Here is a 16,949-nt window from a genome sequence, read left to right as displayed (position 1 = left end):
TTTAAAAAAAATTTTTACTGCAAAAAAATGGTAAATATGTGAGTGATAGATGTGTTAAATAACCTTATTCTTATAATCATTTTGCACATGTATAACAAATCATCATGTTTATACCTTAAAACTACATATATTATATTCAGTTATATCAGTAAAAAAAGAAAAAATTGGCACAATCTCTGGAAAATGCAGAAGGTGAGTTGTCTGAATTTATTGTAGAGAGTAATGTGTATTTTTGGTATTTTGTAGGTGTTCACTCTTTATTTAGTTATCTATATTATTAAAGGTTCTTTGTGTCGCATGCAGACATATTCTGGCTACTAAAATAGGAAACAAGACAAACAAAAGATTTATTGAAACACTGGTGTTTCTTTCAGAGTCAGAGTGCTTAGGAAAGGCCAGACGCAGGACAGCTGTTGAGAACCCAGTAGCAGAAGTACAGACATCCTTTATTCTAGAGCACTGCCATAATTATCATCATGCTCCATGATTTCAGTGTGGTCTTACTGGCCACATAAATAATTCTGGGAGAATCTTTCTGGCTCAGCTGGGTCAGGTTATACAGGGGTTCCATCCTCTATGACTAAGTTGGCAAGTACGGTAGCAATGGCTACCAGGCCCCGCCTCTGTGTAATGGGTGTTAGAGCAAATTAAGAGCTGCATAAGACTTTTCCAGGACTCTCCCATCCCCGACACTCTGCTATTCTGTAAGAATAATGAAGACTCTCTGGAACAAGTAATAAGCTTGTTTATTTGAAAAATGGTTGGTTTTTAGTTTACCTAGCAAGGAGAGTGGGCTCAGATGTATTTGAAAGACTTTCCAAAAAGAACATATGAAGCTTTGAACTCTGAAACTTCATACATTTTTATGGGTTAAGAGTTTGTTCTTTAGAGTCAGATTCAAATTCCCTTTCCGTCATTTCCTAATTCTGTGACTTTGGACGTGTTACTTTATCTGGGCTTTAGCTTCCTTATTTTGAACCATTCTTTGGTTTTTCTGGCTAATAATAACTTTTATATATTTTATATTTTTTGGCATCATTAAAAACTTTAAATATGCTCAGGAAGGTTACTACTACTACCAATAAAAATCTTCTCAGTTCCCTAGGATATGTGACTCCTAAGGAGACACATTTATTCTGATTTCTGAAGGCAAGAATGCAGTCGGGATGTTCAAAATAGGTTGTGTTTGGCTGAGCCAGGTCCTGAATCCTGAGAACTTGCTTGGAGCTGCTTTTGGGGCCTCTGTTCTGGAGGACTCATGAAGCAGAACTGGAAAAGCAGGATTGGCTGCCCTTGGGTTATTCTGGAGCCTTGTGGGTTTGTCCTTAAAAACACAAGCCAGATAGAGGGAAACAATTACCAACTAGAGAAGGTTTAAGATTTAAGAAAAATACAAAGAGTTTTTAATCTTTTCTCTAACATTTTTATGCCTTTGCACTTTAAAATGCTAGATGATTTATAATGAAATCAACTATAATACATATTTGATGAAATAAGCAACAACAATAAAAATGAAAATGCAAGGTATATATGGCAAGAATCAGTGACAAGGATGAGGGGAGGATGCACACAGGTTAAACTCAGGGATAAAATGAGTCATCAGTTTTACTTTGAGTTTCTGGATAGACAGGAAAAAAAATAAAAGAATAGACCATGCTACATAAATCTTACAATGAGAAAAGAAGAAGCAGTTTTTAGGGAAGGCAAATTTTTTTTCTCTAAATTCAGCAAGAAACTTTTCCCATAAGACATCATGGAGTGGATATTAAGTAATGTCACGCCCAACTGCAGTTTTGCTCGTCAGCAGCATGAGGATCTCCTGTTAAATGTATTTATTAGCTCCACCCCACCCCAAAATGTATTTATTCTCAGGTTCTTCTCTTGGAAGTTCTGACTCAGCAACTCTAAACATGTGATCTAGTGGGTCCACAGTACATTTTTTCTTAATTCAAAACACGTAATTAGAACTTAAGAATTTGTGAAGTGCTTTCCCAATTTTTACTTCTTTGACAATAGACTGGTGAGGTTCATCAGATTTTTTTCAATACAAGAAAAGAAATTTATACCTTAAGACATCTAGTGACTTAAGACACTAGGGGACTTGAATCCCTGGGATTTATTTCAAGTGATGCTGGACAATACAAAATAAGACTTTAAGTCTATTAACATAAGGAAATTGTACCAATGTGATTGAGCAGAGGTTGGGAGGGTCTCAGATTGATTAAGTGTCCAACTATTGGATGAGTTGCTTTTGAGACCTTGCCCCTCTCTGTTAATCATCTGAGAATGTGTGTGCAAGTTCACCTTCTTTGTAAAGCCCTTTTAGTACCCACCCCTTCCTCCAGGCATGTCCCTTACCTCCTTTCTCCAAGGCATGTGAAAGGCACTTTTATACATAACTCTATCATTTCCCTCCACAGTCCTGGGGGACACAGTGCTAAGCGATAGCCCAGACTATCACTATCAACTGCTCAATGGCTGGACATCATTATTTATCTTGAGAGTACTGGCAGAATCTGACACATAGTAGGTACAGATCAAATAAGCACTATGTCTGCCTTCAGCTCAGGTCACGATCCCAGGAGAGCCCTGCATCAGGCTCCCTGCTCCGCGGGAAGCCTGCTTCTCCCTCTCCCACTCCCCCTGCTTGTGTTGCCTCTCTCCCTGTGTCTCTCTCTGTCAAATAAATAAATAAAATCTTTTTTAAAAAATAAATAAGCACTACAGGGATATGTAAGAAAGGGGCATGTGTTATAGGAGAAAGATGGGTTATCTAGATATCTATTTGTTTATATGTCTGTCTTAATTTAGGAAATACCTAGAACTTCAGCCACATTTTCTATACTGGAGAAATAGGCATTGCTGTGGTCATTTAATTCTAAAGTGGTGACTTGCTTTTGATTTGATGCGGCAATTATCATACATGTGAAACTTTTAAAGCTACTTATTAAATGCACAGTCACTAGGATTTAAAGAGATACTTCTGATGAAACCATTCAAAATTTAATCTTTGCCTTAGAGGCTTCCTTCTCTCTAGACCAATTTTTTTATATCCCCAAATTGAGCCATTCCTCCCTGACCATTAGAACATCTACAATTGGTTCATGAATTCACTCAAAAATGTTTTATATGGAGTAAAAAATATTCTGGCATTAAGATCTGGAACAATTAAGTTCCCGAGATTTTTAACATTAATAAGGAGTAGAGTGAAACTCAAGGAGGCCAAGTGACCACCACAGGATCACACAACCAAGAGCAGACAAGTTAGAATTTGAACTTCTTTCCTCCCTATGTCTTTTGCTCTTTCTACTCCTTCCTGGCACCTTGTCTGTTGGACATGTCTGTCTCACTGACAGACATGAACTGTTAGTATAGCACTCTAAAGATTCAGGGTGTGGGTACCAATGGGTGGAGATGTGTACCAGCAGATGTGTACCAGCAGCCTGAATGAACCAGCTAAGGGTTGGGACACTTGCAACAAGAGGTAAGTTGTTCTCTGAGAAGATGGAAATGGAAAATGCAAACCTAAGTGAATGTTCTTAGAAGCTTAGTTGGATTTGGGGTGAGAGTCAGACGTGTCTGGGTTGGGCATTTCTTGATTCCAAAGCCCAAAACTGATTTCTGTCTTTAGAAGCTTATGGAAAAGAGTGGGCTATGTTCCTGGGTAATATGATAGTAACCTGCTGAGCTTACATTAATAACACCCGGGTTATAAAATGAAGACAGTAGGGAAAAGGAGCATTCCCAGATCGGATATGAAATAGAAGTTAGGAAAGACCATGCTTCTTGGAGATGCATGTAAGGTAACTCAGTTAACCAAAGGGGTAGTGTTTTGTTTCTATGGGCACCTGGAAGGCATGTGTAAGATCACATAGCTTACTCACTCTTTTCAACTGCCTCCTTCTACACTGTTCTTTGTTCTCCACTAGCACTTACTGCTTAGTGATAGAATGCACACTCTGGAATCAGGCTGCCTAAGTTCAAATCCTTCCCTCTTCTCCTACTAACTTGCCAACGTTAGTGACTTGGTCACATTCCTTACTTACAAAATTAAAGAAGAATACCCATTTTTCATAGTGATGTTAGAATGAAATTAGGTAATACTTATACAGCACTTAGCTTAATGCTTAAAACAGAGTATGTACTCAGTTCATGCTAGCTACTGATATAATAATTACATTCCCAGCTATATCATTTCTGTTCTTATATTTCAATATCTGTTCTCAGGAGAGAATAGAATAAGGAAAGAGTGGGTGTTTCTGAGCACTCAAACCATATTGTTTGTAGTTACCCTTTATTTGTGGTTTTGCTTTCCACAGTTCCAGTTACCCACAGTCAACCAAGGTCTGGAAACAGATGATCCTCTTTCTGACATAATGTCAGAACATCAGTAGTAGCCTAATGCTGTATCACAGTGCCTGTGTAGTTCACGTCACTTCCTCTCATCATGGAGACATTTTATTGTCTCACATCATCATAAGAAGAGGAAAGGTGAGGACAGTACAGTAAGATATTCTGAGAGACCACATTTGCATAACTTTTATTAGAGTAGATCGTTACAATTCTCCTAATTTATTATTAGTTACTGTTTGTTCATTTCTAACTGTGCCTAATTTGTAAATTAAACTTTATTATAGGTATGTATGTATAAGAAAAAGCAACGTATATATGGGATTCGTACTCTCCACAGTGTCAGTCATCCACTGGCATCTTGGAACGTATCCCTCACAGGTAAGGGGGGACTACTATAAATCCAACTCTGTGGGATTAGGGAGTTTGTTAGTCTTTTCTCCTGGAATTAGGTTCAGTAAATCTCACTCTTCTCATGAGTAACTAATTGCACAATTGCATGGGCTCTTCTACTTTAGTGCACACAGTCCCCTCATGTCATGGGTGCCAAGCGCACAAAGCAAGTGAGCAGTGTTTGTGGCAGGACCAGGTCCCCTAACTCCCAGTGCTTACGTGTTGCACCCCACAGTTTGCCTCCTCTCTTAAGATAATCTGATTAGATAGGTGACTTTATGATGATAAAGAAAAAATACATGTATTTAAAATTAATTTTAAGAAACTACAGTAAAAATGAAAAGATATTACCTTTTCTGCTTGTAGGTAGGCACAGAGGTACCCAAATTAGTTAAATAAAATAAGACAGATCCTCCTTTTTGTTCAATATGCTATTATTTTACTTGTAAATTATAAGTTAAAATCACCTGGGGAAGTCACTTTGCTGAATATTCTCCTCGTTTATCGTCAAATTCCATAAATCCTCTTGAAAAGAAAAAAAGAGAAAAATGAATTATGACTGAGATTGAACAAGAATGTTAGAATGATCACTAGGATGTCTTATAATGCTTGAGCCACAATTTTGTTCTGCAGATTTTCCTATGTCATAAGTTAACAAGATTCAAGACTTCCATAACAGTTTGTAGTTCCAAGCTATTTATGCACAATTATCTCTTTGAATCTGCCAACAAATCTATTCATTAGCTGTCTATTCATATATAAACTACATAAGACAGATATTTTGGTATATTCATTTAGTAACATATCCCCAGCATCTGGCATATAGTATAAATTAATAAATGTTTGAATTAAGTAAATAATAAATAAATGGATAAATGAATGAATTTTTATTTCTTTTTACATATGAAGAAACTTCTAAAGCTCAAAGAGATTAAACAACCTGTCTAAATCACATAGCTGGTAAACTGCAAAGCAAAGTCTAAAACTGAGATGTCTAGAATCAGGAATTAATCCTAGAAGCACTATACTGTTGAAGGATAGGGTACACGGTAGCTGCTGGAAAGGTAAAATGATTAAAATGTGGCCTGTGAGAAGTTTATAGTCTAGTGGAGAAAATAGACACAATCAGATACAAGTAATTTAAAACAATGAACAAGTAATTTAAAACAATGAGGGGGGAAAGAAAATCAATTGAAGGTTCCCACAAAGCATTAGGAAATCCGGAGTATGAATACCTACAGTTTGTAATCATAGGGGTCTTCACAGAACTTGTCTTTGAATTGGACTTTAGAAATGATTAAACTTGCTAGGCGGACAAGTCTACCTAGCAAGGCCTTGCTGGCAGAGAGAAGAGCCATATACAAAGATGGGGGTTTATACAAACATGACCAGTTCTGAAACAGATCATTTGGTATTGGGGCATCAGGTGTTTGACTTCAGGAGTGAGATATGTGATTGATAGATACACAGGCTTCAGGAAAGAACATTTAACTTCAGCCAAATGCATTTGTTCTGATTTTGTAGGCTATGGAAATTTACAAAAGGGTTTCAAGCAGGGCAGTAATAGAACCCAACTTGTGTTTTTGTTATATAACTCTGATAGTAAGTAGAGGATGGTTTGGAGGGAGGACAGACAGAAACAGTGGAACTAATCATAAATCTAATAAAAAGAGCTCAGGAAGGAGGTGACGAAAAAACTCTACTAGGCCAGCTTGTCAGTGAAGTTGAAGAAAAGCAATGATACAGGAAAAAAATTAGAGGTAGAATATTCAGCAATTTGAGGAAGGTGTTGACAAGCAGGAAAGATCCAAGAAGACCCTGAGGTTTCTGGATTCTGGGTGGGTGGGGATGTGATTCCTGAAATAAGGAACATGGGAGGAGGAGCAGGTTTGTGGGGTGATGGGTTTGGGTTTAGACCAGTTAAATTTCAGGTATTGATGGAAAACCAAGGTGTAATTTTCTAGCAAACAGTTAATCATTTCAGTCTGAAGTTCACTAAAAGGAACACAATAGACATCTGATTTTGGAAGTCATTGGTCATAAGTCAAATAAAAAGAATAAGAAAGAATGGTTAGAGGTAGGGAGAGAACAAGGAAAATGTCGTGTCATGGAAATTCAGCAGGTGAGGGGAAATTCACAAGGATTGGAACCTTCTTGAGGGGTCAGAGGATTTAAGAATATGTATATTTTTTCAGAACAATGGTGACCAGAATCCAGTTTACACAGCTCTAAAGTAATCCAGAGTGGAGGAGGTGAGCTCTTCTATTCAATGTCCTGAAAGCACATATCTAGCATTTATTATGTGCTTGACACAGTACTTAGGTATCAGATATATTGGAGTAAATAAAGGAAATTCTCGTCTTTATGAAGTTTCCTCATTCCTGTCATCCTCTCTAATCAAATTTTGTCTTTAAGGCTCAAATTGCATCTCATCCTTGCTATAAACACTCCCCTAAACATCCTGGTGTCAGTAGACAGCTCCATTCTCCAGAAATTACCTGTGACGTTTTACTGACATTTATCTTAGTTAGCATATTAGTCATCATGACATTTGCTGTGTCATCTTACCATAAGGACTGCAAATCTTTGAGAAGGGATTTACATTTTAGATTTTTCCTTCACAATTTCTGCCCCAACTTTGTATATACTAAGTGCTTAGAAACACTTCTCGATGGTCTCCTCCCATTCCCTATCCCCATTATATTTATGGTCTTATCTTGGACAGAGAAAGGACAGCTAGATTTTTCCCTTGAGCAAGGACTGCTGTGTCTTGCTACAAAGATCCCTCAGGATTTCCCAAATTGCAGTAATGGGTTTTAGATCTGATCTCTAAGATACCTTCCTTAATTAATCAATTCAACTATTTGCTGAGTGTCTCATTCAATCTATAAGGTACTATGTTAGAGCCATGAGCTAGATAGACCTGATCCCTACTTTCACATAGCTACATGACTACAAATAAATAAAGATGGTGATATATGTTATAACGACACTATGATAAGGTAAAGTAAGGGAGAAGAACTAGGGAATGAAGAGAAGATAGTGTGAGTAAGAGTGGTCATAGAACTGTTTTCTGAGGAGGTGACTTTTAGATGAGCTGTGAGACAAAGCACTAGCCATGAGAGAAGGAAAGAACATTTTAGGAAATGAAAGCAAGGGCAGAGAGCCTGAGATGGTTTTAAGTTCCAGAAACAGAAAGAACATTGTTTACTTAGAAAACAATGAGGAAAAAAGGAAATGGTTGAAGTCGAGGTGCCATTCCTGAATCCAGAGCTGACAGCAATTGTCTTGTATTTCAGATAATGAGCTTTCAGGGTTAACAGAGAAAAAAAGTGCTATTTTATGTCTGGGGAATTCCCAAAGGAAGGAATAAAAAGAAATATTACTGCGTCAACTCCTTGCATTGCTATTGTTGTGCTTTGTAACAATATGAATTCAACTGGAGTGTAATGTGTACTTTGTTCATAATGGGTGTTACTCTTGCCTCCTTGTTAGTTTCCTCCTTGTTTACATTAACAATCCCTGAAACTCAACAGTTGCAAAAGCAACCACAATAGGAAAAATAACCATACAAAAATAAACATCTGTGAGTTTCAATAATTTGTGCATGAAGATGGCATGCAGAATCCTGCCCATCACATGATAATATATTGATTTAAGCAAATCAGAGATTACAACATGGCCCCTGATTACTTCTCTATAGAAAAGAAAGTGTTTCTTAATGTTATTGGTCACGAGACCCCCTGGAGAATCTAAAAAAACGTCAGAAGCATTTCCCTAAAAAAAAAAAAAGATAAGATGCACATTTACACAAAATACGAATAAAAATTTAAAGGATATGTGGACCTTTAAGGGGAAGCCATGTAGTGCAGAGCATCTAATCAAGGGCTTTCAAAATTGATGGGATATCAGAATCACCAGCAAGCTTGTTAAAAAGCATACCCTTAGCTTTGTCCTACAAAGACACAAGATGAGATGAAGAAACTTCATTTTGTACAAATTCTCCAGGGGATTCTTGACCACACTTTGTCAAACTGGGCTTTGGGGTCTATGAAGGAGAGAATTAGAGACAGAGGTTCAGTGAAGTGGAGATTGAAAGCACCTGGAAATTCAGAACAAATTGGATCTTGGAGAGCTGAAAGTAGGGAGCTTACAGTGGGTCAAATGAAAACAGGGTGAAGTAGAAGTGAAAATCAGAGCTGTGTAGACTGGAGTAAGATGTGTTAGGTGTTGGGCACAGGGGGGCTTGGAAGGAAGTAGAGAACCCTGGGAAGATTCTAGGCTGTATGCTCTGCCACCATGGCAATCCCTCATGATCAACACTCATATGAGAGGTTCCCTAGATTGTCTCTGAAGAGATATCAGCTACTCTCTCTGCTAACCCTCTTGAGTTTCTCAAACTAGAAAATAAAGGCAGGACTCATCACATCTCTCCCTAGTGAACACATCACTACCCACCACTTTCACCAAAGAATTACAGTGCCTGCACTGGGTGGGTCCTTTATTCTTTTAACTTTACAGATGAGAAAACTAAGGCACTCAGAGAAGGAGGGCCTTGCTCAGGGTCACCCAGTCAAGTAGCACATGTGGGGAGACCAGAACCTGGCCTTCTGTTCCCTGGTCTGGTGCTCTTCCTCCTTCCTACTTGATCCTGAGATAAAAAATACTTTATGGAACCACTTGTTGGGAATGTGCACACTCCAAAAGAGTTTAGGGAAATTCACTCAGATGCAAATATATCTTAAGGTAGGGCAATACTTTTCAACTCAAATAATATATTGTCATGCACAGTTTTGTTTCACATTCATTTTAATACAATGTGGTCATTACTGACAGAGAAGCAGACAAAAGCAAGGTTTGTCTCAGGGCTTACCTGCTCCTCCTTAGGGAGCGGAGGATGAACTCCACTGCATTCTCAATGATCTCTGTGCCCAAGAGGTTTAGGAATTTTGGGAATTCTGGCTCTGGGTTTTTGTCTGAGTCATCTGGCTTGTCATCTGGTTTGTCATCTGAAAAACAGAACAGAATCTCAGGTAATTCTCAGCAATAAGAAAGGGAAGACTCTTTTCTTTGAAGGGAGCCCCTAGAGCGCTTTGTAGCCCCTCTCGTTAATTATACAGCCTGGTACAGTTATATTTATTGAACATTTAATGCCTGCCCTGACAAAGTCTTCACATGCATCATCTCGCTTATTCCTAAAAACAGCATATATCAATACTTAGGTAGACATGGGTTTCCTTTCTGATTGAGAAAATTGAAGCTCATGGAAGTTAAGTAACTTGTCCAGAGTTAAAAATGCCAGTGCCAGGATTGAAATAGAGACTGCCCCCCACCTTTTAAAAAAGATTTATTTATTTATCTTAGAGAGAGAGTGCGAGAGTGAGTGGAGGGAAGGGCAGAAGGAGAGAGTCTTTAGCAGACTCCCCACTGAGCGAGGAGCCAGACATGGGACTTGATTCCATGAGCCTGAGATCATGACTTGAGATGAAATCAAGAGTCAGCCACTTAATGGATTGAGCCACCCAGGCACCCCCAGAATCCCCATTTTAATGTATTTTTCTCCATGCAATCCTTGACCTGTTGTAATGATAATAATGGTGACATAATAATGGGTAGCATTTGTTACGCATGGACCTATGACAGACAATCTGCATGCATGATCGCATCATTTTATTCTCAAGCTAAAGGTCAAGAAGTTGAAGTTGAGAGGAATTTAGGAGCTAGGTCAAAGCACAGAGTTAGTGAGTGGCCAAAATGGAGTTCAATTCCATGTCGGACTGGTATTAAAATCTGGATCCAAAAGCACTCCGTGCTGAACTGCATAGCCTTGTTCCCCCCCTCCAATGGAAATACCTCTGTTTCTTTATATTCTCTAATTTTTCTACAGCAAACATAGATTACTTATAAAATACAAGATATCAGCAACAACAAAAATGAGCTGTATGGCCTTTGACAGAAAAGTTATGATCTAACCACAAGTATGTTATAAGATTGAAAGTAGTGTAATAAGGATGATGACAAGGAGAAATTCTATCACTTGTACATCATTTTGATAGTTCTGTAAATAATGACTTTACAAATGCCGCGTGATTTTACCCTTGACCATTCTTATGGGGTATGCAGTTCTTAGCTCACTGGACTAAGAAACTGAAAAGATTAAGTGACTTGCAAGAGGTCTCACAAATAGCAAGAGAGGATGGAGTTCTAAATTCAGGCTTCTTACTCTTAACTCTTAGTCAAGTGCCTTTTGGAATGAGGACTAAGGATCCAGAGAGTGAGGCTGGGGACATGCAGGGTCCCTTGGCGGGTTTTGGCTTTGCTTTGTAGTCTAAATTGTTCAAGAGGTTAAAAGGGAAGAGTGTCAGTAGCTTCAAGTGGCCTCCCCCCTGGACTCTGGTGCCTGGATGAAGTGGGACCCTTATCTTTCAGTTTTATTGTAGCCCCACAAGTAGTGTTGCCAGGTTTGGTAAATACAAATATAGGACACCGAAATAAAGTTAAATGTCAGATCAACAACAAATACTATTTTCGTGTAAGAATGACCATGCAATATTTAGGTCTACTTAAACTAAAAAATTACTCATTGTTTATCTGAAATTCAAATTTAACTGGGTATCCTGTATTTCATTTGCTAACCCCACCACAAGTTTTGACTCAAAAAGTCCCAACATCTAGACCCTGTTCCCCATGACTCTGAATGAAGGAGATGTAACTAGCTTTTTGTGTGGAGGCTGTCAAAAATTATGTTAGAAGCCTCATAGTTATATTATGTCCTAAAATGGAAACTCTTAGTCAAAAAATGTGGCTTTCAAATCTGCAAGCATCTGTTGTTTACCAAACAACAACAAAAGATTTGTTCCTTTAGCTGTTGGTGTTTTCATTCAGCAAGTATTTTTTGAGCCTACCATGATGTGCATAGCATATGCTAAGAGTTAAGGTATGAATGAACATGTATAGACATGATCCTTACATGGAGTGCAGGGCCACCACAGTGACCAGAATTGCTGTGTTTTCATCATGGGAAGAAGGAAAGAGAATGGAAATTTGTGATGTGCCTGTTGAGCAGGTACTGGGATATTGTTTTCATGACATGCTTTAATTTTTATTTAGTTCAGTGAAGATATTACGGTTTTATAGAAAACAGGTGCTCAGATAAATTAAATGACTCACCTAACATCACACCTCTAGAATCTGGCTGAGCCAAGGTTTGAGCCTAAATTGTTTTAACTCCACAGAGCACATTATCTACATGATATAGTACTATCTTCAAGCAGTTTTCCCCTGAAGACATTTACCAGATACAGAACAGCCATTTCTTGCATGAAAAGTGAGTTCCTTTTTCCTATGTTGCTATATGCATACTTGCATAACAAGTTAATTTTACTGACCTTTTATTTTAATATGACACTAAATGCTAGCTTTTCATTATACAAAGAGCCCTGGTTTGGAATATGTGTGAAGATTGGATATTTGGCTCCAGCCCTTGGACCATAGCTATATTAAGAGGTTTTAGAGTATGGTGGACCATATGTTTTGGAGTCCTATATACCTGAGTTTGATTCCTGTCTTCAGCAAAAAAATCCCCCAGATAAACTTGCACACAATACTTAACCACTCTTTTTCTGTTTCTTCATTGTGTTATTGTCAGTATTGAAAGATATTTTATATATCTTTCATATATATCATATATGTGTATATATATATATGCATATATATGTATGTACCCATATCTATATACATATATACAACTTATCACTGGGTTCAAGGTAAACCCACAATAAATGCTTGCTGCATTTGCTGCATTACTATGATATATAACCATAATAATGGGTGCATATATATATAATAAAATATATTAATAGTAATAGTAACAAAATGATTCATAGTAGCTTCTTGCTCTTGTGCTTTAGGAGATTATGAAAATTGAAAAATGCAGTTAAAATATTAAGGCATTTGAAAATGTTGAAAAACAGAAAAATATATAAATAAAAATAATAAAAATTAAGTCTGACATACTAGAAACAAATTAGCAAAGCCAATAATTGAATATTTTTTCTTTTCAAATATAATATGGACTAGCCTTTATTTATATTAAGTACTTGGTTGAGTTTTTCAGTAAATGTTACCATAAAGTTCAGGAAAAAAAATATAGTACTATTGATATTTGTATAGTGTTTGTAGTTTACAAAGTGATTACAAAGGCATAGTCATTTGACCTGGTGAAGTTGATTGTTACCGCATTTTATAGATGAAGAAACTGAGGTTCAAAGCAGTGAAATGATTTAACCAGTTTCAGAGTTCGTGAGAGACAGAGCTGGGGACTGGTCCTTAGAATATAAATCTCATCTTTCACTTTACTGTAGTGATGACTCCAGATGTTGATGGTCACAGTAGTGTCTGAGGCGATCTCTATGGCAGTTCCATTAGGGTATCTGCCTATATGTTCTGCTGGTGCACAGTGGGTGGCTAACAGTGTTGAGTTCTGCCAAGTTACATTTAGAACATTTCAAAAGGCTCTGTTACTAAATTATTTGCACTGGCTGTGTTTTCTGACCTATCCTTCTGAATAAAGACAAGTCAAGAGCTCACCACCTTCTGCAGGCCAAAAATAAGGAGAATCTTACAAGCTGCCTTGTGGTCCCCTGTGTGCTTGGGACAGACACGAAAGAAGTAGGCGCTTAGTCATAAAGGACAGAATCGAAGGACCTGGGGTTTCAATCCCAGGTATGCCTCTGTGTCTTTGCCCAAGTGACTTTCCTTCTGCAAGCTTTGTTAACCTGCTGAGAGGGAAATGATAAAACTTTGAATATTTACTTAAAAGGATTATTATGAGACTCAAATGAGATAATACGTGATAACAGTAACAGTTACTATTTATTGGGTGCTTATTAAAGACCGGACTTTTGTCTCTTATTCAATTTTATTCAATTTTCATGGTAACTTTATGAGAAAGTTAACTACTGATACTCCCTTTAACATGTGAGTCCCAGAGAGGTGAAATAACATGCCTGAAGTCACATTCCTGATCAGTGTAGAGCCAGGCCTAGGAGTCTTATTCCAGGGTATATATTCTTTTTTTTTTAATTTTTTAAAAGATTTTATTTATTTATTTGACACAGAGGTAGAGATAGTGAGAGAGAGATCACAAGCAGGGGGAGTGGCAGGCAGAGGGAGAGGGAGAAGCAGGCTCCCCACAGAGCAAGGAGCCCGATGTGGGGCTCGATCCCAGGACCCTGGGATCATGATCTGAGCTGAAGGCAGCGGCTTAACCAATTGAGCCACCCAGGTGCCCCTCCAGGGTATATATTCTTTACCTTTAAATATTATTAGTTAGAATCATCAAAAAATAAATCTTCCCCCCCGCTGTCAAGAAATTTATAATATAATAGTGTCACTGTATTACATGAATATATAAGAAGAAAGATCATCCCGAACTTCATACATTCACTGAGGATAGAGGCTGTAACTGAAGCACGTTAGAATGAAAATCCTACTTTCTTTTTGTTAGATCTGCCTCTAGTCCCCTAGTCCAATGCTCTTTCTGTACTGCCCAAAGCCCCCTTTCCCTCTTTCCCCTTTATGTTCTGGATCAGTGCTGCTGCCTCTCTGGACTCCTGGCTGACTCCTGCATATTGCATAAGCTGCATTCAGAAGCACTCACCGGCCTGGCAAGTCAGGATAAAGACGAGTAGTCCCAGGACAATTGTCAGCCGCAGCACTGAGACAGCCATGCCTGTAGCGCTGGGTATCGGTACAGATCACCTGTTCAGATGCTCCCAGAGACTTGCTCCATTTATAAGGCATTTATAGGTGACATCATCTGCTATGGAATTTAGGTTGTTGCACAAGATATCTGCACAGCTTGTGCTTGGATTTCTATAATGAACCCTGCCCTATCTTTTAAACCAAGGTTTTCATATAGGGAAAGAAAAACCCTGTCAGTGTTTCTAATGTGTATTTCATAAAGAGCACTGGAGTAACTCTTTACAGGTAGTTGCAATACCAGCATTGATTATTCGCTGGCTCTCAGGCAGAATGACTATGCAGGGCCAAGGAGCAGGCAACAAATCAGATTGATGAGGTGTGCCTACTCTCCACCCTGTGTACTCTGCTTGTTTTTCCATGCTCTGAACTCATTACTTGTCCCCACGTGGGCATGCCCATTCACACCCTCATGCCCTTAGCTCATGCTCTTTATTTGTCCCAGGATATCCTCCCCATCATCTCCCCTAAGAACATTCCTCCTATTCCTCAGGCTCAAGTTCAAATGCCCCCTTCTCTGTGAAACCTTCATGATGATGATTCTACCCCACTCCAGACAACTGCTCTATCATCTGCCTTCTGGAACCCTGACATATTGTTTGAGAATGAAGTTCTTGACGAGCTCTCTTCTTCTTTAGCCCATGAATCTCTTAAGGGCAGAGTGTTTTATTCACTACTGAATCTTCAGGGAGCTTTGTATGGCTCTTCTAATTGTTCTCAGTTTTGACTTCGCATCCTTGGGAAGCTTGTTCTGCTTCTTCCTGGTAGAGGTAGATGCTCCGCTATGTGCCTGATAGCTGTGTGTCTAAATGTCTCCACCAATATGCTGTAGGTTCCTTAAGAGCAAGTCATCGTCGTCGTCGTCGTCGTCTTCTTCTTCTTCTCCTCCTCCTCCTCCTCCCTCCTCCTTCTCCTTCTCCTTCTTCTCCTTCTCCTTCTTCTTCTCCTTCCTCTGCTTCTGCTTCTGCTGCTTCTTTAAGAGAGAGTTGGGAGGTGGAGAGGCAGAGGGAAAGAGAGAATCTTAAGCAGTTTCCACACCCAGCGCAGAGCACAACATGGGGCTTGATCTCAGAACCCTGAGATCATAACCTGAGCTGAAATCAAGAGTCAGACGCTTAACCAACTCAGCTGCCCAGGCACCCCACCCAGGTGCCCCACTCCAACCTATCTTATTAAGAAGACCCTGATCCTGTTACTCCTATACAAAGTGTTGTGAGCTAGAGATAGTGGTCCATAGTAGGAAGCTTTCAATGAGTTAGATTTATGCTATCAGGATCACTGCTTAGGACAGCACTGTGCTTATCCAGTGGTCTTAGGGGGAAAATGACACTCAAGTTTCCTCTTTTAGCCATGCTGTGGTCCCTGATATGTGCCTGTATTTGCATGGGAAAGGCTAACAATACCTTCTGCTTTGTACAAGCTTTGAGCCCTCAGGTGGCTCTAATTCGCCATAAGAACACTGTACAGGCAAGCAAAGACTCTAATATTGCAACCTGGGAGAGAGGCCTGCTGGCTTCTCAAGGATATCACCTAAATGGGGCATACAGACAAGTTACTGAATCAGCTTTCATTGGTCTGGTATCAAGGAAATAACACCACATTGAGGGGGCAGGATAGCTGGATGCTATTCTTGTCAGTACCACAGACTCACTGTATGACCCTGATTAAATACTCTCTGGGCCTGATGCTCAGTTTTCTGTATTTGCTGTATTTTTATCTCTCCTTTTTTATTGGTTTATTCCTTTTTAGTTTCAGATTTCAGTTAAAATGCCTCTTTTCTGAGGAAAACTATGACTCTCTAATGTAACTTAGATCCCTCTATTGTCATCTTTTGTATACTCTGTATTCTTCTTTCTTAGCATTTAAATATTATTTTTTGTTTCATTATTTAAGTCTCTCTTCCCAGAGATGTTAAAATCCAGGATGGAAGGACTCTGGTCTATGTTGTTCACTGAGACAGCTCTGGTTTCCAGAACAGTGTATGTAGAAGATACCCAAAAAATACATACCAAATAAATGAATAATTTATCATCTGTAAAACTGGGACATATTATAATTTTCTGCCTATTTGTCTGCAGTATTTAAGGATATGAGAGATAACAGATAAAATACCTGATAAGCTGTAAAGAAACTTTATTTGTTTTCCCAGTTTTATCGAGATATACCTGACATACATCACTATATCAGTTCAAGGCATATAGCATGATGTTTTGATTTACACATATTGTGAAATGATTACTGCAATAGGTTTAGCTGACATCCATCTTCTCATGTAGATACAATATAAAAAAATAAAAAGGAAAAACATTTTATCCTTGTGATAACTCATAGGATTTATTCTCTTAACAACTTTCCTATGTATCATATAATAGTGTTGGTTAGAGTCCTGTACTCTAGTACTTTGTATCTCATAAATGGGAGTTTGTACCTTTTGACCACCTTCC

The 16,949-nt window shown here is 38.5% G+C and overlaps 1 protein-coding gene across 1 annotated transcript; it reads right to left on the bottom strand.

Moving 5' to 3' along the window:
* Positions 1 to 528: 528 nt before the first annotated feature.
* CUNH5orf46 (chromosome unknown C5orf46 homolog) lies at positions 529 to 14,525 on the bottom strand. The gene is made up of 4 exons (XM_025892468.2): positions 14,405 to 14,525; positions 9,617 to 9,752; positions 5,211 to 5,268; positions 529 to 1,324 (listed from the first exon to the last, which is right to left on the bottom strand). Exons 1-3 carry the CDS (start codon positions 14,472 to 14,474, stop codon positions 5,220 to 5,222), a joined length of 255 nt encoding a protein of 84 aa, XP_025748253.1. The 5' UTR covers positions 14,475 to 14,525; the 3' UTR covers positions 529 to 1,324; positions 5,211 to 5,219.
* Between the last annotated feature and the right edge of the window lie 2,424 nt (positions 14,526 to 16,949).

Source organism: Callorhinus ursinus, unplaced genomic scaffold (genome assembly GCF_003265705.2).
Source record: "Callorhinus ursinus isolate GAN/ISIS: 27379988/994484 unplaced genomic scaffold, GSC_fseal_2.0 scaffold23, whole genome shotgun sequence".
Classification (NCBI taxonomy): Eukaryota; Metazoa; Chordata; class Mammalia; order Carnivora; family Otariidae; genus Callorhinus; species Callorhinus ursinus.
Note: the sequence above shows the minus strand (reverse complement) of the source record. Positions and strands in the feature narration are given on the sequence as shown.

Bases quoted from the DNA above. Each gene is read 5' to 3' on its own strand.
- CUNH5orf46 (XM_025892468.2), bottom strand. From the start codon at position 14,474: ATGGCTGTCTCAGTGCTGCGGCTGACAATTGTCCTGGGACTACTCGTC. The intron at 9,753-14,404 runs GTGAGTGCTTCT...TCTGTTTTTCAG, and splicing joins TATCCTGACTTGCCAGGCCG to ATGACAAACCAGATGACAAG. The intron at 5,269-9,616 runs GTAAGCCCTGAG...TTTCTTTTCAAG, and splicing joins CGCTCCCTAAGGAGGAGCAG to AGGATTTATGGAATTTGACG.